This window comes from Sciurus vulgaris (assembly GCF_902686455.1).
Source record: "Sciurus vulgaris genome assembly, chromosome: 4".
NCBI classification, from domain to species: Eukaryota; Metazoa; Chordata; class Mammalia; order Rodentia; family Sciuridae; genus Sciurus; species Sciurus vulgaris.
Window position 1 is genome coordinate 50650275 of NC_136464.1, and position 24769 is coordinate 50675043.

At 42.5% G+C, this 24769-nt stretch overlaps 1 protein-coding gene across 16 annotated transcripts in view; it reads left to right on the plus strand.

The window, feature by feature from the left end:
• Nucleotides 1–24769, plus strand: part of KCNMA1 (potassium calcium-activated channel subfamily M alpha 1) — a 710543-nt gene that overhangs the window by 360459 nt on the left and 325315 nt on the right. For all 16 annotated transcript variants that reach the window (XR_013763654.1, XM_079138788.1, XM_079138796.1 and 13 more), the window contains exon 3: nt 187–248. Coding sequence is in view for 15 of the 16 variants with exons in the window: in XM_079138788.1 (XP_078994914.1) it covers nt 187–248 (62 nt within the window). In the remaining variant the exon portion in view is untranslated. The remainder of the gene's footprint in view (nt 1–186; nt 249–24769) is intronic.

Below are 24769 nucleotides of genomic sequence, written 5' to 3' on the forward strand. Positions count from 1 at the left end.
GTGCTGCCACTGCCCAATGAGGAGGTGACATCAGGTGGCCTATGGGGGCAGGCAGGGCACACGATTCTGACCAGGTTCCTGAACACAGTCGATACCATGTTTCAGAAATGCTGCTTCGTGTGTCAAAAAAACAAAAAAATCCCCATGTCCAGCTCTAAAGTGATGGCATTTTTCTCTTCTTTGCAGGTCGTGTTGGTCTTTGCTCTCAGCATTGGTGCACTTGTGATATACTTCATAGATTCGTCAAAGTGAGTATTCATACACGTTGTCCTGCCCTCTCTTTTCTAAAACAACACATGGCCCTTTACATCGATGAATTTATTTCCCTTAACACCAACCCTTGCAAGAACCTCCTGAGTGCAGAAGACTTTTGGAGGAAGGCAGGGCTGTTCCGTGCTAATTTTCTGAGTGGGAGAGAGAGCTCTCGGAAGGAAGGCTGCTTTGATTCGGCTGGCATGGGAGGGTGGGGTGTCTGGGTCAAGTCTTCTTGCTGGGTATTATTTATTTTTAAGTAGCTATTTCCTCATGAAGTATTTGTGCTGAAGATGTCAAGAAATTAAGAGGGCTTTGATGGGCCATTGCAGCCTCTGGGAGGGTGACGGTGTCCAGCAGGTGAGCAGCTGGGCCATTCTTGCTGTGGTCGTAGGAGCCTTTTCTCATCTGGGTTTCCCGTGCTTTGATCCTATTGGAGGGCAGATTAGAAAACATGGTGCAGTTCTTTCAGCTGTCAACCCAATATTTAGCTGAAGCATCACGTGCTGGTGTTTCTTGACCTGTGAAGGTAAGAACATGGGATGAAAGAGTTCAAGATGACTCTCGGAGGTGGAGGTGGCCATGGCCACCTCAGAACTCCTGCAGTGAACACTCTTGCAGGCCCCTGGGGTGCCTGCTGAGGGAACTGGTGCTCCAGGGTGACCTGGGTCCCTGATGGCGAGCAGCCTTCAGAGGCTGAAGGGAGCACCTGCTGGGGCTGCCAGGTGGCAGCTGCTCCCTGTCTGGTTCCTGCAGGAGCCCACCCTGGGTGTCTTACTTGTTCCAGCTGTTCTAGTGCCATCTTGAAACTGATGGAATCTGGGAAGTGAGCAGAGATGGAGTCTTAACTTGTTTTTCTGTTGTGAGGTGAACTTGACAACTCTGGCCAGGGGACAGTGACCTTGAGCTTCTCTTGCCCCCATTATCTGTGGTGAGAGTGCTTTTTAACACTTTTAACTCCATTCCTCATGCTGTTGATGCTAGATTTTGATTCTAGGAAACCTGCCTCTTTGGCCTGTTGGTTTGGACTCGGCTGTGCCTAAATACTGAGCTCAGTGCTCATTTTTCTGAGACTCTGGATGGTGATGATTTCATGCACACCTAAACTCTGAATGTCTCAGAGCCATCTGGTCACCAGCCAGAGGATCTTGGGCACTGGAGTGCAGAGGCCAAAAAGTCATATTAGGAAAAATAAAGAAGACATCTCCTCTGATCACCTGTCCCTGGGAGTCAGCCAAGGCTGACTATTGGAGTGCCTCAGCCCATGCCCACATACCAGGCCTGCTGCCCTCACCCTCTCGAGTCCTCAGGGGATGAGGATGCAGACTCACTCCTTTCATCAAAAGTTCCTGGCCAAGAAAAGAAGAGCATTTTTAAATTTGGAAGATTCAAATTGGCATGTCGCAGAAGGTAAGCCCTCTTTGAAAATTTACACTCAGTGTTTTTGGACCCTATTTGAATTAAACTGGAGATCTTCTAAATCCCTTGGTCTTATTTCTCGAATCTCTCCCCAGGAGTGTTCTCATATGTTGTGGGGTGCATACCCAGCCAACTCCCATGCTGGGGCTCAGGAAAGAGGTTCGAACACATGGTCTGTGTGCCCCAGAGAGAGCACACCTTGTATGAAGGTGAGTGTCGTGCCCCGTTGGAAGGACAGATGCCTCGGCTGCACATTCCCTCCCTTTTTACTCCTCTGTATTGCTTAGAAATAAAGTGCTCTTTGTTGGATGGATTTGGATGGTGTCCTTTTTTCTAGTATCTACTAGGAGACAGTCTTTGGCTCTGTAGATTCTGGTATTCTCATCTGCATGGGAAAGAATGGAAAAGGATGAAATTCCCCAAGGCAGAGCCTTTTCTCTGAATACTCTGCCTCCCTCCACATCCTTTGGATTTAATTCTGACACTGCAGAGCTTTGTGGAAGCTGGCATTGAAAGTCCTCTCTGATTCTTTTATAGACATGTAGGGAATCTCTACCAAGGCTGGTCTTAGAGAGGAAACTGTCCTTGGGGACTGCCCTAGTCTTGTCCTAGCTTCAGCCCTTCTCTCTTCCGTATCACTAAATTGCATGGTTTATCCTAGCAGGATTCTGTTTATAAAAAGACCTTGTGGCTCTTTATGTAGCCTAATCCACTTGTCATTCACATGATTTCATTTGGTCCTGAGACCATATTTCCAAGATTTTGAACCCATGAGAGGCCCAATCATCTGTCAGCACAAGGGAATCTTACATCTTCTTGGGGAAAGCCAACAAGTGTGCTCAGCTTAAGTAAGGGGAAGAATTAAAGTAGAATCTATAAAGTTAACCTTTGTGATAAGCCAACAAATTCCCAGGAATAAAATGAAATGAAACCCCTCGAACAAATCATAATCAAGCTTAGTGAACAAGACAAACTGAAATTTAATCCACATATAAGATGCAAAAGGAAAGAAGGCAAGAAAATAGGATATAAATTCTTAAACTCCATCTTTTTCATTCAAAACTATTACTAGCTTAACAGTCATGGTTTGGCTGGCCTTCTGGGCATCTTGCAAAGTAGCTTAAAACTTCTCTTGGAAATTATTCTGAGTCATCACCCTGGAAAAAAGTACCTAATATTCTTGAGATGAGTTTTAGTTAGCATTTATCCCCTTCAAATAAATAAATCTGGAGTGAACCTAATTAATTAGACTGACATTGTCCATGAGATGGCTTGTCTCAGTGTATTTTAACCAGACCTGACCCCACTAAAATGGTTAAGAACATTCTAGTTGCACAAACTCAAGATTTGAGACTCTCCGCACCCTGCCTCTTGAGATGTGCAAGGAATGCAGATAAATATATGAAGAAGGCTCTTATGTTGACTCCACCAGCTTGGTCTCAGAGTAGGCCATGTTTAGTTGTACTCTGAACACACTGGCCAGGTTGTTACTCTACCTCTGTGCATCAGCAGATGGATAAGGAAGTTCAGATAAATGTCCAGTTAGTGGGTTTATGATCTTTTTAACCTTTAAGCTCAAGGAGTGCAAGATAGGTTGTTCATAAAACTATCTTTACCTATACATCTTTCTTTTTGAGTTATTAAGCCAAGATAGATAGATTCCTGAGTTGGTCGTTTTCATCTAAGAGTTCAAGAAACAGTTCTTTGGGTCCTAATTTTCCTGGCATGATCACCAGGGAAGAATCATTCGTGTGGCCTCCAGTGATTACTATTTAGCTGAGATAGATTGCCTTTGGAGCTCCTGAAGTTGAAAGCCAAGGAGAATTACATTAAACTGTGTTAAATGTAGGCTTCATCACCCCAGCTGTCGGCTTTCTGGAAAGACCCAAGCAGAGGGAGGTGTTCTAGCAAGTCTTTGGATAGACATAAATGTCAGTGCCTTCACAATTGCATGAAGTTCATGATGCTCACCCCTCCCAAATATCTCCTCTGATTAGCCATCCAAGGGGGACGTTATGCAAAGGAACTCTATTTCTTCTTTATTCTTTACAAAAATGCTTACCTAATGTCTGCCCCATGTTATCACTCAAACTCCTTTTTTTTTTTTTGGTACTGACAACTGTACCCAGGACTTCCAGCATGCTAGGCAAGCTCTCTATCATGGAGCTACATCCCCAGCCCCTCAGTTCCTAATTCTGATGTCTCCCAATGCCTGAGACCTTTTCTCCCACACACTTGATCCTTGCACAGGAAAGTTGTTTTTTTTTTTTTTTTTTTTTTACTTATACAACCAAGTGGAGAGTTTCCTTTGATGGCCTATGAGTGCTAATGTCACTGTTGCTGGTTCCCTTTGAGACAAGAACATTAATTCTTATTTAACAGACAAGGGATGGAGGGAAGAAAAGAAAGACCTGTGGATGTCAACCTGAGAGCAGGATTCATGGGTTGCATAATGCAGCAGTCCTGTCATTTCCAGAACTTCAAGAGAAATTTGGAAGAGACAGTAGCTCAGAGCTCTGGGTATCTGCATTTTTTTTTTTTTTCCCAGAGGCATTCTGGGAAAGAATGACTCACATGTGCAGACTTTCATTCCTTTGATTCATGTTTAAATGTTGCTACTTCTTATACTTTGGTTACGTGGATTATGAATATTTAATGCTGCATAGACTGAAAATGAAGGTCAAGTCCTGCTCACTGGCGACTTCAAGGCAGGCTCTTGTCTCTGAAAGGCGAGCTACCTGCTGTTAGCAGAGTAAAGCTGAAAGGTTATAAATTGTTAAAATTTTCCTTAATGACTTTATCTGTTCCAAAATGACTGATACCAGTGTGGGTGCCTGCTGATTTTGCCAGTCTTTGCTCTTGGCTTCTGGTCTCAGCACTGTTGTTTTGGGGATATGGACATTAGGAAGGAGGAGAGAATCAGCACAGATTTTGTAGAGCTTCTAATCCAAACACTCAATTGCTAAGGTAACAGTGGTGTTACAACTGGAAAATGGCCTCTTCCCGATCTTTATAAATTTTGCTTTGGTATTGATTGATTGATTGATTCATTCATTCATTCACTCATTCATTCATTTGTGCTTATTCATTCATTTTGTATTTTTTCATTCATTTGAATCATTCTCAGTGTAATAATGCTGAATAATTTCCAGGTGATAAACTCATTTATGGTTAGATCTGGTTATGGAGAACCATCATTAAGGTTATGGTAGAAATTGATCAGATTTCTGTAGTCTCTGAAAATAAAACTGGTGCCACTGATGGAATGAAGTGAGGATACTCAGAGTTTTAGTGGAACACGTTAGTCACTCAACAGCTTTACCACTTGTCTCCACATTGCCTGGCCTCTCATTCCTTGGCCATGAAATTCTCTTTCAAAGGGATGGAGGAGAGGGCAGGTGGGTGGAGGGAGCTCACACTCATTGATGATGATGTGTGAGCTACTGTGCAAGATGCTTTAAAATAAATAACACCTGCCATCACATCGAATTGTCCTAATAACCTCCTGAGGTAAGTATTACTGTCCCCACTTTATAGGTGAGGAGGCGAAGCTGCAAGATTTGCAACAAACCACATGTCTAATGAGTAGTGGAGCTGGGATTTGATTCAGTGTGTCTCACTCTCTTCCAGTTGTCAAGAAGTGAAATTCCAGATTGTGGAAGGAACAGAAGGGATTTAGTGTGATGTTGCAAGGTTGGGAGGTGGCTCCATCTTATCCTGCCAGGTCATCTGTCCTGTTTTTCTTTTGTTCTCCATGTCTCCACCCTAGGGGCCAGCTCTGCAGTGGACAGTGCTTAGGAGGGTCCTGTCACAGGCTTCCCCCTAAGATGCTGCCAAGCATCCTGTGCTGTTTTGAAGTCTTATTTGAGGCCTGATCTGTTTCATCCTAATGATAATACCTCTAGAAGACCCCATGGGAACTTTACCACTAAGCCACATTCCCAGCCCTTTTATGTTATTTTATTTCTTTTTTTGGCTAAGGTTTTTGCTTATTTGCTGAAAGTCTTGCTAAATTGCTGAAGCTGGCCTTGAGCTTACAATCCTCTTGCCTCAGCCTCCAGAGTCACTGGGATTACAGGTGTGCTTCCCTTGTGCCCAGAGAGCCTTTTCCTTTTTCTTCTAAATTTTTAATTGGTGCTTTATAATTATACATAATGGTGGGATTCATTGTTTCATATTTGTACATGCACACAATATTTATTTCTAATTTTTAGAAATGTTTTTATTAGTGCATTATAGCTGTACATAATAGTGGGGCTCATTTTGGCATAATACATGCATGGGATTCTTTTTAATCTCAGAAGAGTGGCAGTGTTTTGTGATAGAACAGGGTCAAGTTAGCAAAGAACAAGGAAAGCTGATTTTTCCTCAGGAGCTTTTCCCACCAAGGGAATTCCTTCCAAGTAGAGGAACCTTTGGCTTCTCTGTCTTTTCCTCAATCTCTCTGCCTCTTACTTGGTACACTGAAGTAGATAATGAGAGGTGCCTTGTTTCCCCACTCAGCAGATTTTCTGTTCACTTTAGAGAGCTACAGGATTCAGTTAATGTGTCATAGTTTTGTATTATGTTGTAGGATATTGTATGCCTAGGAAATTAGTATTACCAAACTAAAGGGATATCTATGGAGCACTGGAAATGTTATAACTGGCTTTCTTCTCTGGTCTTGTTCTGAGTATGTGAAGGTGTTGACCCATTGTCTCCCCAAGTGCCCAACCTCACGGCAGGCACCTGGCAGACCCAAGAGGGAGCCTAGGTAGCATCGTGGGGGTGGCTGTCAGTGTAAAGTACTGTGTGTATTAGCTTTCACTGTCACCACTAGCACTCCCGCCCTGGAGGGTGGTCAGCCAGGCAGCCCAGGGCATAGGGAAGGAAGGGTCTCCCTCGCTTGCTTTTGGTTCTCAGTTCCTTTATGGAATAGGGCCTTTCCAGGTGGTGTTCAGAAAAACGAGCTTCGGCCCTCTGCCTCTGTGCCTTCTTTGAGAAGTCATGGCCTGTGTTTAACCTTTGTTGAAGAAGTCAACTCAAATCACCATGTGTGCAAAGCACCTCCCTATTCTTCTTATTTCTTTTTAAAATACTACCCCTACTACTCCCCCCCCGCCCCATTTTCTCCATCCTCGCTGACATTTTTATTGCCAGGCTTTGGTTTGGAAAATTATGGGCAAGGAAAGTTCAAGGGCAGGATGTTCAGAACAGCACTGCACATCTGTGAAGGGAACACACCAGGAGAGCCAGCAGCTGTTCAAAGAATAGAATGTCAGAGGGGGCAGGAGCCCAGCCCACTGAGGGAGGGGGAGAGGGCCGCCTAGGGGCAAAGAGGCTGTAAATAACTCCCAGTGGGAAGTCCTCCTCCCCTTTCAGAATTTAACCATTCATGCCCCCACTGGGTTCTCTGACAAGGGAGTAAGCCTAAGGTCGAGCTTTCTACCTCATCCAGTTTTCAAGGTTCTCTCTAACTGGTCATAAATCTGGTGGTGAAGACAGGGAGGGTCTCCCTGGGAGCAGAGTCTACTTCCCTCTATGTCTGAGTCTCCCTCCACGTGGATGGGACTGGGGGTCACTGACTATTCTTCAGCTGTCTCATGGATGGGCTTTGTCTGTCTCAGAGTTGTTCCCTTCCACCTTCTGCTTTGGAGAGGCAGTCTCCCACCTTGGGGACGCAAAAGTAATACAATGTCAATGCTATTGACTTGGTCCCCTCACCCGCCACCTACTTGCTTCTCATTGCACATGGCCCGAGATACCATATGCAATAGCATTTTAAATGTCAAGGGAATACCTACTTATTAGGGGTATTTCATGGGGAAAAAAAAGTGTTAAGAGTGGGAAAAAGAACTGAGCTAGGCCTTCCAGATTTACTACAAAGAATACAGTTGGCCCTCTGTACCAATACCATCGGTATCAAAACAATTATAATCCAGACTGGACTCATTATTTTTATTACTTATTATTCATTGTTATTATTTTTTCTTCTGATTTTAAGTAAACCAATATTAAGACATTTTTGTGGGTCTGTAGAAATAAGGTTGCCCCTAAGCTGTGTGCCTGCCTTACCCAGTAGAGAAAATCGACTCTGTTGGTTTCAACCAACACAGATAGAAATATATGAAAAAATCTGCATCTGTGTTGAATGTGTACTGATTTTTTTCTTGGGGTTGTTTGCTAAAAAATATGGTATAAAAAACTTTTCATACCATTGACATTGTATTATGTGTTATACTTCATGAGAGGTGATTTAAGATGTGTGGGAAGATGTGCCCAGATCACATGCAAACATTTTGCCATTTTATATAAAGAACTTCAATATCCATGGATTTTTGTGTCTGTGGGGGGTCCTAGAACCAACCCTCCATACAAGGGATGACATATACTGTGAGTGCTCAAAGAGGCTTCAAAAGTGGCTTTTGTCTCCTATGCCTCAGCGTTCTTTCCCAAGGAGTAAAGTTTAGGTGGAATAATCAAATCCAGCCAGGTGTGTTCATGGGATTAGTTTCTTCATGTCCACCAGCGATATTAGCCTTGGATTCCTTAATTTTATGATCCTTCTTTTCTCTCCCTCCTCTTTCAGCACGGGGGGGTGAGTAGGAGGTCATTTCTGTTGTGGATGGTGGATAAGGCTGGAAGCAGTGGCCTGGCCAGTTTGGAATTTATTACGCATTACTTTTGAGGACATCTGCCCAATTGCTCATTTATTTTTCCTATGAAAACCCTATCTGATAACTATGTCTATAAATCCATGTTTGCTCTATCCTCCAGAATTAGAATGAATTATTTCTGCCCTTTTCATCACTCTCCAGAATTTAAAAGGAGCGTCTTGGATGATCTGACACTCTCCAAGCCCTCTTCTCGCTTCTTTCGTAGGAATGGTTTTTGGCACTCGTAAGAACCTTTCCACTATGAGGAGGTGGTAGATTATTGAGGAGATAGATGCTGCATCTGATTCAAACGTTACATAATTAATGCATATATAAGAACATCGGATGGTACCCCCCTAATATGTACAAAATTTGTGTTTTTATGTGCCAGTGAAAGTTCTTTTAAAAATAAAATGAGTTTTACAATTTAAAGAAAAAAAAAGAATGTTTTTTGGGTCAAGTGCAAGAAACACATTCTTTTCTAGGCCCAATAGTTCCGCATGCCTTCTGCAATTAGCACTAGTTTTTACCCTAAGAATAAAAATAAGAATCCTGGGTCTTCTCCCCACATGGCACCCCACCAACGGTACTCTCCCTAAGGTCACAGGCAAAGGCATTCAGAAACTGCCCAGAGGTAGGGGTAGGAGCCAGCTGGAGGAAAATGCTTCAGCTCAGAGCAGTTTAATCCAAACACAAGGGCAGAGCTCCTGCTTAGCACAACTGTAGTGGCACTGGGTGTGGTAGCAGCTGCTGAGTACAGCTTTATCATGGGGTTTATGGAGCTGCAAGAAGTGTGACCTCATTTTTTTTCTTTTGCCCCTCGGCCTGACAGCCTGACAACTTTGGGAAGACCCTGATCAGTGATGAGTCATTTGTGTTTTAAAAATAGAATCCTTTGCAGCAAGGATGCCCTTGGGACTTTTTGATGCATGTGTCATTGTGCAAGAAATTTGGGAGAAGGTTGTGTGTGTGTGTGTGTGTGTGTGTGTGTGACATTTATGTCTTACCTCTAAAATGAGTCGGAAAGCAGAGGATACAGGAATTGGCCAACAGCCTCATTATAGTAACAGGTTGAGATCTGTGCACCTCTGGCCTTAAAGGTAGATTTTGATTGAGTACCTACTGTGTGTAAGACATTTTGCCTGATAGTAGAGAATTTTGGAATACTATTTATAAGGCTGGATCCTTTCCATTAAGGTGTTTGGATAATATATATTTTTACAAGGGTCAGGAAGTCTAGCCATAAGCATGGGGAAATTGAGGTAACAAAACAAGATAACAAGATATCAGGAGGCAACATATTATCCACTACTAACACAAGCATTGTAGACACTAAGTGTGGAAGACTGAGGAGCTGAAACGATAGCCCTGTATGGAATGTTTTGTCTTAGGGCAAGATTTTGAATTGAGGAGTCGGAAAAACCAGCCTCCTCTCAACTCCAGGAATACACAAGCGAGGACCCTCACCGAGGCCTGAATTTTGACTTTTTGGTTTTTATTTTCAGTAAAATTAAGCGAAGTCATGCCTCAAAATCAGCCACTAAGAACAGGGATGGAGAAAGGTTTGTGGACAGCACAACACCATCTCTTCAGTGGCCATAATACTTATTCTTCAACTACACATGATTAAAATCTTTGGAAATTTCTATTGGCAAGTTTCTAGAAGTGTCTAAAAGGCATCCTCTCCACCTTTTGAAATGAAGGGCTTTGTAAAATGGGACATATGAGAGCTGCTTCTGCAAACTGGCCACATGCAGAGTGTCACAGGAATGAGAGAAGAAGTTGGCAGCACAACAAATCTGTGCTCTTGACAAACAGACCATGCAGGGACCCAGGATGCTTGTCTGGAAGCCAGCATTTGACCCCCAGGGTCCCACTGTGAGTTCGTGTCTCTTGGTACTTTTGCTTTCTTGGGCATATTAGGACTTGTTACATTTTACGACATCATTTGTATAAAAACAAATATAGTCCAGACTGGACTTGTTATTCATATATTTTTAAAAAATTTTTTAGTTGTCAGTAGACCTTTATTTTATTTATATATTTATGTGTGGTGCTGAGAATTGAACCCAGTGCCTCATTCATGCCAGGCAAGCGCTGTACCACTGAGCCATAACCCCAGCCCAAGCCACAACCCCAGCCCGATATTCATATTTTTAATACTCGTTATTCATTGTTATTGTTTTTTTCTGATTTAAAATAAATCAATATTAAGACATTTTTCTCGGTCTATAGAAATAAGGTTGCCCCTAAGCTGTGTGTCTGCCTTGCCTGATGGAGAAGTTGGCTGTTTCCCCCAACCTTCTGGAAGTTTTCAGAGATAGGAAAACATGCTCAGAGACAGATGCCTTTTACCACACCCCACCATGTCCTCTGATTGTTTCAGATGCACAAATAAAAATAAACATTCCATTTTGAGCCCAGCTTTACCACTTGACTTTGGAAAATATTAATTTCAGCAGTCCAGAATTTAAAAGAAAATGGCACCTGGAGATGTATCAAAAATTTTAAGAAAACCTTAGAAATCTTGCTTTTCTGCAGAGTTTTGGAAAACATGTGCCTTTTCCATCTCTGTATTTAAAAATGAATCTTTCTAGTTTAAGAAGTCTATGCTGCTGTTTAAAAAAAAAAAAAAAAAGCATTTGCTTTATAAGAGGTTTAAAAGCTCAAGTAGACAGGGGAGGAATGATGTCAGACATCAGTGGGGCAGATCTAGGAAGGACCACGATGAGCTGAGAGCTCTGGCTGCCCTTAAAGTGGTTTCCCCACCCCTGCTGCTTGCTCCCAAATAGGAATGCAGGCTCATGTGACACATCTTCAGATGTTTCAAAGAGAGAGAAAAACTGGGCTTGTAAATTGCATCTTCAATTTTAAAATATTGGCCACTAACTCGAAACTTTTTAAAGTACTCTGCAGGCCAAGCAAAACACCCCTGCACGCCAGATCTGGGTCTCCTGTTTTTGACCTCTATTCTAAACCGTCTCTCTCTGGTCTTGAATTAGCTCTGCTAGAAAGTGCCAGGAAATGTTCTTAACTCTTGCCCTTCCACGTCCCTATAAGGATCGCTTCTTCTTCCAAGGGGGGGAATTCCTGGTCTCTGAACGCTCCAGGTTGTTTCCCATTTAACACATTTTCAAATACTGCTTCATTAAATTTCCATTTTTCTCTAGACAAATACTGTATGTCACAGCAATAAATCAGCCACAACTTACTGTAAAGCCCCAAAGCTACATATCACTATCTCTACGTCATCTCTGAAAATAACGTCGTTAGAACCTCATAAACACACACTCTGTTTGTTTAAGAACTGCCAGAGCTTTTTAAACATGGTTGCTAAGTCACAAGGGCGTATTTTCCAGGACTTAAATGGAAGAGAACATATCCCCCCTTAAATTGTCAGATTCTTTGTAAGAAGAGAAGCCCAAATCTGTCTGTTCTGCCAACCTATGAACTTGACCAAAAGAGTTGATTATAATAAATGTGTTAATGTTGATAATCTTTGGAGACAATCTTCTGACCAATTTAGCTCAGTGTGCACATTTTGTAAAATTTGGTTCAATGTCTAGCATATGTGGATATAAAGCATAGGTTGGCATAGATAAATCCTGGCTGTCATTTTCATCGTCATTAATGTTCAGTTTTCTGAGCATTGTGTTTAACATTTGCTGATGAAATTCTTATTCTTTGGTCCCTTCAAAAGCAAATTTGGAGGTGTATCTAGGCCTTTCTCCCAGATACCGTCCCAAGTCTGGGCTTAAACTCCGTCACTGACCTTTCACTTTTTGTATGGAAACTTGGCAACTCATACTAGGGCAGCGTTATGTTCTGTTGGAAGATGGAGCCTAGAGTGCAGATATTTTCAGAACCAAGAGAAAGATGGTTGTGTTAACCCCATTTTCAGTAAATCTGCCTCATTAGTCTAGTTTCTGCATGGAAAACACTCAGATCACCCTTCACTTATCAAGACACTCTTAGGAAGAAACTGTAGGTGGGGCAGTTGGACCTTCACAGAGTTGGAATCCAATGTGTCCTTCCTAACAAGGACACTCTACCCAGGCCCTATGCATGCCCTGGCAGAATAGGAACTCTGCTTCGGGGTGCTGGTGTTCACCTACACCCCTCCCCCTCACCACATACCAGAAAATGCAGAGGAAGAAACCCCATAACCCAGTTTGAGATGCACTTGATCGTGATGTCCTAGAGGGAGCTTCAGGGGCAGGATGTTGAGAAAGGTGAACAGAACACGCATGCAGTTAGGCCACTCCACCCGGCACGTGCTCCTCCTCCAGCCACAGGCGGGAGCGAGTAAGGGGTGCTTTCAGGACTGCGCCCTCTTCGTAACAGCAAGAACAGGAAGAATAAGGAAGGGGCTGTGAAGAGCAGCATTAATAATCGAGACGTGCTCCAGGCCGGCGTGCAGGCTGTCAGTGCCTTCTAGCACAATCTGTCATCAGGCCTGAGAGGAGGCTGGGAGCAGTAAGGAGGGTGTGTTTGGTGGCTGTGTTCCTGTGTGCCCGTGTTCATGTGCTTGGAGGAGGCAGGAATGAGCTGGAGTTGGCAGTTCCAGCAAGTAAGATTACAGAAAGCAATGGATGGGGTGGTTCCTTTGTGGGTCACGCACCCCCTCTTGGGAGCTGGATGAATACTACAGAAATCCTTGCTTGCCAATGATCCTAACATTGCCCCATGGAACCCAAACTGTGGATTCCTCCTCTATAAGATTGGTTCATCTGCTCGCTCATCCTTCTTCCTTCTGCCTGGGGTCCACACAGGACCATCCACTTATACAAAGGCTGAGTGGTGACCCACGGGAAACTGTCTTTACAGACCTGCAGAGCACATCTAAGTGCAGGTCTCTCTGCAGAGTGTTTCTCTTGAGCAGGTGCCCTGCTCCCTGCCCTAGTGCCCTGGAATCTTGACTATGAAGACACAATGGCCACGATACCAGGGAGGGTTCCCTCCGCTTCCTAGCTCTTCCTCCATCCCAAGCAGCACAGAAAGGAGAGGAGGTGGAGAGGGCTAAGGGCTCTTGGTTTGCTGCTTCTGTATTTGAGTCACCACCTGATCTTGGAGGGAAAATTCCTCCTTAGGCTGTGATTCAGGGGTGCAAGCAATCTCCAGCTGGTCACTCGACTGAGACCCATGCTGTTGTGCCAGGACCCAGGCACTATTGGGCACAACAGACACCAAGCAGACACCAGCAGCTGTCAGCTGGATCTTCCACTCACTACAGGGGAGGAAGAGGGAGGAAGAGGACTCTGCTGGCTCATCCACTGGTCTTCAGACCAATTTGACAGCAAACAGAGAGCAGCTTAGGTGATGAGGGCCCCCCCCTTGCTCTCGAATTCCCTGCTTCCTTCAGATTTCTTCTGTCCTCACCTGTCTCCCAGCCAGCCGACTGTGACAGTTTAATTGGTGCAGAGAAGGCCAGGCAGTAGGGAAGCAGGTAGGGGCGACCAGTGTTCTGGAAGAAGGAGGCTCCCCTGAGATGATTGAGGGAAACCATGACAGACAGGTCTGAGCACTGCATTCAGGCAGAAGGTCAGGGAGCCCTGTTGGAACAGAGCACCAGCTGAAGAGAAAACATTTGCTAATTTCCTCCCCCATCAGCTGCTTGGGCCAGTATCGCACATGCATATGAGTGGTCAGAGCCCCCTGCACCTACGGGCAGAGAGAACTGCTGAAGGGCTCTGGATGGAGTGCACGTTGGAGGGAAGGATGCCTAGTGGTTAGCAATGGGGTTAGGGGTAGACCTTCCTGGCTTAATTCTGCTGCTTTGTAGCTGTGCATCCTTGATCAAAGCTCATTAACCTTCCCAAACTGTAAGCTCTCTCCACTGTCAAGTGGGCTGAACCTGGTGAGGAGGGACAGTGATAATACCGACCTTATGGTAGTGTGTAGCAAAAATTAGATGGTGCATGGAAAAGCTCACAGTTCAGTACTCGGTATGAACCTGGTCCCAAATATTATTCCGTTGTCCTTTTGAGGTTTGTTTTGAAGCTTTGAATTGGGTGTTTTAGAGAGGCAATGTGTGAATACAGAAAAGCTAAGAGACAAGTCAAGATTTATTGGAGGGAGCACTGTGATCAGTTATCAGGGTAGATAGAGGACAAAGCCATTGCTGCTGTGAGGGTGGCAGAGTGAGCACAGCAGCACCTCCAAAAGATGAGGCTCAGCAGCCTAAGGAATTCAGCTAGGAAGTTCAGGATGATTTACAAATTTCTGTTTCAGTTATACGCATAGAGCCATATATGCCGTATAAACAGGTATGTGTCCTGCTTTGTGACATAAAATATATTTTGGACTGTGGAATTTGTTACAAAATAATTTAAGAAACACTAGCTTTGAGTTCAGCTGAGACCTTGCTTTCTGGGCTGCAGGATTGAGGGAGGCATGGGGGAGGAATGCTGGCTTGCATTGGGTCCCAGGGCACAGATAGAATAGGGTTGTGCAGAAGCAGCAGATGAGGAGAGCAGCCCCCAGACTATCCTCACTACTGACACCAAATGCAAGTTCATGGGGAGGGAGGGGGCTGTTCTCAAAACTAACCTCAACTTTCATTCACTGGGAAGGGACCACAGAACTTGCAGAAGCAATTTGACTTTTGGTTATGATTTACTACAGGGGAAGAACGAGACTGAAATCAGCTGAGAGATGACATGCATAGGGTGGAGTCAAAGTTCCAAACATGGACCTTCCATTATCACCTTCCTGTGGAGTCAGGCATGGTGTGACTTTTCCTTCATCAAGGTGTGCAAATATTGCCAGTAATGGGAGCACACCTGAGACTTCAGAGCTCAGAGTTTATACTGGGCCTGATCATATAAACCTGGGGGGCTCCCTCATGGCCCCACTCTTGGTCTCCACCTCTTTTGGAAGTTGATCAGTACCGTGTAACCTAAAACCATATTGGTAGAACCATAAGTTACATTGTTAGAGTTTTGGTGTGATCAGCCCCACCCCAAATCATACTGTTCCTGTCTGGCTGACCCAAGACCCCCTGGCAAGGACAATTTTACCAGGCATGACATGCTGAGAGCTTAGAGATTGCCTCCCAGAAGCCAGGGCAAAGGCCAGACAAGGCCTCTCCTGGAGAAGACTGAGTGTGTCCTTCCATCATTTATGTGAATGGCAGAGGAGAGGGAAATGCTACCTCAGAATGTGGGTGCTTCCGGGTTTTTAGTGTCAGTAAAATCAGTGCTGAAAACAACATGATATATCTAGTCCCTCAGCCCCTGTACATAGTCAGGCTAAATAACTTACCAGTTGAGCCTTAATAGGGAGGAGGAAAGGGGCCAGTCTGGCTGCTCACTCCCACATGGGTGAGTTACCCACATCATGGACCTTTGGTTCAACCCCAGGTGACCAGGACTTCTCTGTGCCTTGTTCTTTTGCAGACTTGATAAACCCGAGAGACCTCCAGGTGCTCTCAGCAGCTCTAGTGAGGAGGACGTCTGCCTCTCTGCTCTAATTTAACTTCCCTAGTATAGGACTGGATGAGGTCAAAGCCAGAAAACATTGAGACCTTCAACTGGAGACAGAAAGCAGATCTGCATGTCATTAGGCCATCCTGCCCCCTTGCAACCTGACAAATGAGACAACCTCCAGTCAGGAGCAATTATAATTGTGCAATCAAATTAACTTGGATATCAGCTTAATGAAGTGCTTAATTCCCTGAATGAAGCTGAGCCCTAATATTTAGAGAGGCAAGCTGGACCCCAGGAAAGAAATGAACAGGCTTCCGCTAATGCCTGTTAATATTAACTGCATTTGTAAAGCCAACCTTTCCTGAAATTCATTCTCTCCTATGAGATGACCCACTAGCTGTATTGTTCCCAGTTCTGCTGGATTTTTGCTAAGGGGCTTTTCTGCTGTGGTTCCTAAGCAGGACATTGGAAAAAACATTTTACCGAAAAATGTCCATTGGGCTCTGCATTCTGGAACACGTCTCTTAACATCACAGGATGTTGGCTTTCTCAATTGAACAATAAGGAAATTCTTCCTCTCTTTTTTGAAGTTTCTGTTTTTGTTTTTTTTTTTCTTTTTCGAAGTTTCTGTTTCTGTTTTTCTTTTCTTTTTCCCTAGAAGTGTTTTATTGTAGTTAAAAACATGCTCTGGAGGCAGGAAGGTCGGTTATAAATCCTGATTCTCATTTACTTGCTGTGTAACTATGGATAAGAAATTAACTTCTCTGAGTCTTTGTTTCCTCAACTGTAAATATGGATAATAATAATTTCTGCCCCTTAGTACTGAGAACATTGAATGAGATACTGCACGTAAAGCACTTAATAGAGGACATAGGACACATTGGTGTTTATTAAACCCAATGACAACGATGACGGCATAAACATGAAATTATTTTCAGTATGAATTACATGTCACTGGTTTGGTATCAATAGTCTTTATTTCCATTAAACTGGTGACTTAGCTCTTGTTTGGAAATGACTGATGATTCAGTAATTAATTCAATATTTATTGAATGGTTATTAAGTGTCAGGTTCTGTTTTAAGTCCTAGGCCCTTACATCTGGTATCAGAGAGAGACTGACAATAAACAAGTTGGCAAATAAATAAATGAGATAGCATCAGTATCAGATAATGCTGGTAATAAAATTGGTAACAGGAAAGACAATTTATGTGTTGTCCTCAGAATTCCTTTGGGGATCTAATGACTTCTATGACCCCTTTCTCAGAATAATATTTATAAATGCTAACAGAAAAACACTGGATTATAAGAAAATTAATTACATTGAAATCCCTTCATTATAAGAAACAAACGTGTGATATGGTATGTTTACCTCTTGATTAGAACATTTTTATTAAGATGTAGCAATAGTTCCAATACACTATCATAATTTTAAAGTAGGATTAGTGTGTTTTGAGATATCCACAACAATGATAAATTTAAAAGTAAATATCTGGGATCTCTGTGGTTAGCAACATCACAGACATCATTAATAGTTGCAAAGTAGGTTTTCAATTTAGTTTGTTGCCTGTATTTATAATGAAAGGAAGTGAAAAATATGAATTAGAGGCTAATGAAAATGCAGATTAATTTTTCTCATCTAGGTTTATGAACCCCTATCTGCAGCCCAAGGACCACTTGAGATACTGTGGACCCAGGTTCAGAATCCTTAGGACAGAGAGCAACCTGTGCTGGGGTATGAGCTGTGACCTCACAGAGGTGAATCAGGTTATTCCTGTTGTTAGAAAGTCATCTTGGACATATAGAGCAGTGGAGTCGGGAGTCCAAAAATAAATCCATATACATCTGTAGTTGACTGATTTTTGACAAGTGTGCTAAGATAATTCAGTGAATATTAAAAAATGTTTCAAAAAATAGTGCTGGGAAAACTGGATAACCACATGTAAAAGAATAAATTTGGTGACACTGGGGTTTGTGGCTCAGTGGTAGAGTACTTGCCTAGCAAGCATGTGTGAGGCACTGGGTTTGATCCTCAGTATCATGTAAAACAATAAATAAACAAAATAGAGTTATAAATATATATATATATATATATACACATACACAATAAGTATATAGAGAGAAAGAGAGAGATACATATAGATATATATAAAAGAATAAATTTGGACCCTTACCTCACACCATACATGAAATGACTCAAAATGGATCAAAGATATAAGAAAAAAACTGTTATACTTTCAGGAGAAAGGATAGGAGGGGTAAACCTTTGTGGCATGGGATTTGGCAATAAACTCTCAAATGTAATACCAAAAGCATAAGCAACAAAAGATAAAGTAGATAAATTTGACCTTGTAAAATTAAAACCTTTTTGTTTCAAAGTGCCTTACAAAATACAATTCACAGAATAAGAGAAAATGTTTGCCTATCATATCAGATACAGGACTTGTATCTAGTCTATGTAAAGAACTCTTACAACTCAATAATAAGATAACCCAGTTAAAGGTTAAAGATAACCCAGGGCAAAGGTAATGTGTAGATCTGCCTCCAGAGGATACATACAAGTGGCCAAAAAGCACATCAGAAAACACTCAGCACGTCAGTCTTCAGGAAAATGCAGATCAAAACCACAATGAGATTCCACTTCATACTTACTTGGATGTTCACAATAAAAATAGCAGATCATAACAAATATTGGCAAAGATGTGGCCAATGTCAACCTTTGTGTGTTGCTACTGGAAATGTAAGATGATGCAAAACCTTTGGAAAATTGCAAAAGTAATTGGAAAACTGGGAAATTCTCAGAAAGTTAAACGCAGATTTACCATATGACATAACCATTTGGCCCCTTGGTATTTATCCAAAAGGAATGAAAATATGCATCTGAATGTTTTTAGCAGCATTTTTCATAATAGCTAAAAAGTAGAAGCCATCTAAATGCCTATGGGTGGGTGATTAATGTGATATATCCATGCAATCAATGTAATATCATTTGGCTACAAGCAGGAATGAAGTATTCATACATGTATTCATACATAACATGGATGAACCTTGAAGACATTATACTAACTTAAAGAAGGTAATTACAAAAGATCACCTATTACATTGCTCCATTGTATGAAATGTCAATAATAGACAAATAGAGAGAGACAGAAAGGAGATTAGTGGTTGCTTAGGGCTCATAGGAATGAGACGATGGGGAGTTGACAGCTGAAGGTTCCAGGTTTCTTTGTGAAGTGATGAAAATGTTCTGTAGTTGGTTGTAGGAATCCCACAACCATGTGACTCGACTAAAAACAATGGAACCCTTCACTTTAAACAGGCGAATTGAATGGCATAGGAATTATAGCTCAATAAAGCTGGAGCCGGGGTTGTGGCTCAGTGGTAGAGGACTTGCCTAGCATGTGTGAGGCACTGGGTTTGATTCTCATCACCACATAAAAAAATAAATAAAATAAAGGCATTGTGTCCATCTACAACTAAAAAATTTTTTTTAAAATATCTTAAAAAATATAACTCAATAAACCTGTTTCAGAATGAAGTCATTCTAACTAGGATGTGAAATATAAGACTGTAGGGTAAATGTGGTGGCGGGTTGAGGAGCAGGAAGAATATTTGAAAGGCCATTTCATTAGTCTTAGCTCAGAGAGCAATGCCTTGGGTTGGGATGTTCATCATGAACAGAAAAGCTATTTAGTTTAAAATAGGGAGGAACCAAGAGTGGCTGCCAGGTCGTTGATAGCGTTCACCCTCTAGAAGCCCTGGGTGTAGTTATAATTTGTAAAAGTATTGGGAAGTGCTATAGTTTGGATCTGGGATGTCCCCCATAGGTCTTTGTTTTAAAAGTTTGTCTATTACTAGCCTGTGGCTCTACTGGGAGGTGATGAAACCTTTAGGACCTGGGGTCTCGTGGAAGAAAGCAAGGTCATTGGGGAAATGCCCTTGAAGAGGACATTGGGACACTGACTCTTTTCTCTGTATTTTCTTCCTGGCTGACAAGAGGTAGAGTGCTAAGCACTCTTGCCGTGATGTACTGTGCTGCTACAGGCCCTAAGTGACAAAACCAAGCTACCATGGACTGAAACTTCTGAAATCATGAGTCAAAATAAATATTTCATCCTTTGAAATTATTATCTCGGGTATTTTATCACAGTAAAGAAATTCTGACTATTGCCAGAGGATTGGAGGCACTTAAACACTCGGTTCTTGCGAGTATTGGTTTGCAAGGTGTTAAGATCATCCATTTCATTGTACCTTTTCATAGGGAAAAATGTGCTTCACACCCACACATAGGCATCCACATTCACACATATCCTCACATGCACACTCATGCATGCCAAACAGCAGCATAAAATCCACATGCTTCAGAAAGCCCAGCCAGGGCAGAAAAAATGAACTCCAACTTCATGACTTCTCACATCAATGCTCAATTTGTTCAGTGGATACAGATCACTGATTAGAGTGAGTCGGAAAGAATTGCCTCAAGAACTTATGTTTCTTAAACACGTCCATCAAGCATAATTTTCTCTCAGTTACAAATATAAATGGTAAAGGAGAGGAACATGTCATATCAGGGCCTTGGGTACTACAGAATTTTGATAATGTCAACAAAATTATGGATAAAATAACCATGATTTCTCTATCTCTTGGTTCCAAGGAAAGCCCAAGCTCAGTCGCTTGTCAGGCCAGGTGTGTTAAAATCTGAGTTACTCAAGGTACTTCTCTAGAGATAGCCAGACTTCAATAATAAATGAGCTCTGGAAATTAAAGAAATGGTTAGATTGTTAATTGAGCTTTTGTTCTTCACCTCAAATAGAGGCAGACTTCCCGGAAACCTGAGCCTGGAGCCAAAAAGGCAAGAGTTGGGCAACTCTTAGTGAGACTTGAATAAGATTTATTTCCTTCAACATTGTTCTTCTTTTCGAGGGCCCCATTGGGACCTTGGGTGCCAGCTCTGTTAAATTAATTGACAGAGGATTGATTTCTAACTCTGACTCTGCCAACAGAACTTTTGCTGGATAATTCCAAGCCAGACAGACTTACATGACTCATTTTCCTCATCTGCAGATGATATAATGCAACAGAGAACTTCTGAAATATCTTCTTCTATACTTTACCACTGCTTGAATAAATGTTCTTCTTCCTCAGTTGTGGGCAGTAGAGAAGAAGAGATAGGTTTCAAGAAATCTGCTTTGAAATTATCATTTTTATTGTTGGACCTCATGGTAAGAATGTACACTTTGCAGTGGGTTACCCTACTGAATAATGTTTGATTGAGTTAATGTTAATTTTTTAATGTTTATTCTCTTGACCAATCAATGGAGGTGGGGGAGATGGATCTGCATGACAATTGAGAAGATAAGCTGAAGGAACTGATCTTCCCGTACCTAGATGGCAAGTAAATCTTTGTTTACTTTTCATGGACCTATGTTTCAGGATGGAGTCCAAGTGCTCATTGCTCTTCAAGTCCCTTCAAGAACATGGCCTTATTCATCTCCAAACACAAAAAGTTCTTGACCATAAACTACTTGAACTTTGGAGGAGTCACCAGTATTTATATTCCTGTGGTGTCCACACACATCCCTGTAGAAGTTTCAGCTGCATCTCCCAAAAAATAATACCCACTAGCAAGTCCAAGTGATGCTCTCATGGGGAACTTGATATTCTTTCCATGTTTATTAAAATTTTTTTAGCAGAGAATAAGCTTTGTGTTGGGGAAGAGAAGAAAATGTTCTTCAGAAGCTCTGGCCAGTCTCTGTAGCAGTTCAGAGACTGCTGGTCTTTGACTTTGTCCTTCTGGTGGGGGTCTTCAGTTCTCACAAGTGGCCCTTCCAAGTATTCTTCCTGATCGCATGTTCCAAGAACTGTCTCTTGCTGCAAATCCCTTTTTTTCCATCTTGTTACTTTTTCAGTGATCTCTTGGGTCCTTTATAGCTTGACTGCCAGAAAACTCTGACTTGTTGGCAAAAAGAGCATGTGCCTGATCCATTTATGGCAGAGTTTTCTAAAATAATTTTTAATTAAGTTCTTTCTTTGTGGCAGCCACTGTGCTAAAAGACTTCTGTAAATCTCACCTCATTTAATTTTCATAAAACCCTAGAAGATGAATACTAGTGTTATCGCCATGAGGAATAACGGATGAGGAAACCAAGGCAAGAGAAGTTAAAGTGGCTTGCTTAAAGTGACTGCTAGGAAGTAACAGAAGTAAGATTCAAACACAAACCTTGCATTTTAATCTCTTCATTTGGCATGAGCAAAATCACCTAATTTTTTTTTTTCAAAGTCATGATTTCAGACCCCTGATAATGAAAACAAAATGAAAGCAGTTTGAGGACAGTTCCATCCTTATAACATCACAGGTACCAAACCTGTTATTTATTCCTGAATCAAGATGAGTGTAATAATGGAGTACAAGTAGCCATAATATTAATCTTTCTGAGAACTGGTAGAGCTTCTATCTGGTGCAGGGAGTGCCCATTTCCCAAGAAAATTCTCCTTTAATTTGGTTCCAGGAGATTTAGCCTTTATGACATGGTTTGCACCTCCTAAGTCACCAGCTGATGGGGAAACTTTAAAACCACGGACCTTAAAATTCACCAGCATCTTCTGGGGCCTTGTGAACCTCCAAACCAGACCTCTTTAATCAGTGACTGAGATCTTAAACTGGGGAAGGAAAAGGATTGATTACTTTTCCTATTTGTAACTAATTATAAAAGGAAGCAAAACAAAACAAAACAAAAACTTAATGGGGAAAATTTTCTTCTGCTTTTCTTCATGGAGCTCACATTGCTTGATGTTCTGTTTCCAGGGTGTTGACGTCAGTGGAAACAGCATGTATAGAATAATTATCTAATATGCCATAAACACCATGCTACGGTCTGGCAAAGGAAATAATGCCCCAGGCAAAGGGGAAGTTGAATTATATAAAAAGCAATGAGCCTTTTCTTAATTACTCCCTAAGAAGGAGAATTGAGATGAACTGAAAATACAAAAAGGGCATATTTTTTAATGAGGGAGGGACAGACCTCTCTGTGGCTTCTGCCTTTCCTTTTCTGATCTTTTGTGGTTAGTGAAGTGGAGGCCAGGGACTGCCTTCCCTCCATGCTCAGGAGTCTGTGGTTTACTGGGAGCCCCTCTCCTTCCACCCAAAGCCCCTCAGAGCAGCTATGACTGCTTCTTCTTCTCTCCTGAAGGTGTCCAGTCCTGGACCAGGCAAGGAAAAGATAAATGACTCCTGGTGGCCACGTTGTAGATTACTTAGTGCCAGTTGTCAGTTCTCTTCTCCCAGGGAAGGGTTTGAAATGAGATTGTTTTCGACAGACTGTCCATGATAAATGATTTTCCGAGTAAGAAATTGCTTTCAGTGCTGGACCTCACCAAATCACTCTGACAAATGTTTGTGGCCGTAGGGAGTCTTCCCACTGCTGTCTCATGCTAGTGGGGTGGGAGGCTGGGATTTCAACCAGGATGGGTCAAATAGAATGTCTCCTGGGTGAAGACAAGAAGAGATGGGGAATTTTGTTTCTGGAATGTGCATTTGGTCAACTCTTATCAGCTGTTGCCAAAAGTCAGCAAGCGAGGTTCAGAATGTTCGAGATCCAAGAGAAGTAGATAGGCTCAAAGGATGTATGCCTCTCTGAGCTCAGGATTGTGATGTTTCCATGTCTTAACTGTTAGGAGGCGGCTCTTGTCGACTATAAATAGATCTGGGACATGTACACACAGTGAGGGCAAGAACCTCCAGGCAATGTTCTCAACCTGTCATTGGTCCATGACCCTTCCTGAAAAATCATAAAAATAGCATGCCCTGCTTTAATATTATTTGGAATTTCAAAAGATCAAACAGCATGTCGAAAATCACGAAGGAGTCTTAGAAATCTGCCTTTTCCAGCTTTAGAGTCCCCCTTCCTAGATCCTGGGAGAGAAGGGGCCTCCTCTAGGGACAGTCACATATGGCTTGGCAACAGAGGCTCCAAGGCACCAACAAGAAGATATCATTAGAACCAGAATCCAGGATCTTGGTGGCATCATGGGGTTCATGGGGTTGTTTTGTCAGGACCCAGGTGACATAACCATCCTGTAGGAAGGGCCCTCAGCACTGTCAGAAAGGACCTGGCAGTTCTCCATTCGTTCATGTGGCTTCCATGGCCCCTTGGTGCCTGTCATGTCCCAGTCCCTGACCTCTTCTGAAATCATGGAGAAGGCCACAAATCCCTTTCCCTTGATGGTCACGCCAGGGCCAACAACCCAGGCCAGCCTGTGCGCTGCCTTTGGTGAGCTGAAGGAGTGCTAGCTGCTCATAGATTCAGAGATAGGGTCCTCTCTGAAGGCTTTGTACTGGGGAAGTTCCCAGGTGGGAGAGGAGGCTCATTAGAATGCTCTGGAGAATTACTGGGAATGCCAGAATTGACTTTTTCTGTGATTTCAGAAGCAGAGCCTGTTGAGTGCTCCTTGGTTTTTCCCAGGGGCAGAGGTCTTGTGAGGTAGGAGGAAAAAGATGGGTCCTGCCCCAACTCCCCATCTTCCTAGAAGACAGACAACACTCCATGCTTTTAATAGGTTCAGTTTTGTTTAGATGTACAAATGGATGGACTGGGGCATGAGAAGAAATATATGTACCTAGACCACCCTTTGGTCAACTTCACTACCAGTTCACTCTGCCTTGTCCATCATCAGATTTCTCATTTCCTCTCTGCCTGTGTGTCTGCCCAGGGACATCCTCCCCTTTCTCAGGACACCATAGGAACAGACACTTTAAGGCAACCATCACCTAGTCAAGAAGGTTATAAATAGTCCAGCACTGCCTAGTGGATCAACTTCACTCATTCCCCCATCAAACATTTACTGAACCTTATTTTGTACCTTGTCCTGTGCTGGTGTTGGGGACACAGAGGGAATAGACAAAGTTCCCTGCTTTCAAGCATGTCATGATCTCACGTGGAGCTTGGCAAGTGGTAAAGTGATATTATCAACAGCAATGATAGTGCTTTGAGTGCTTACTATGTTCTAGGATGTTCTAGTCCACATTCTGATTCCTTATT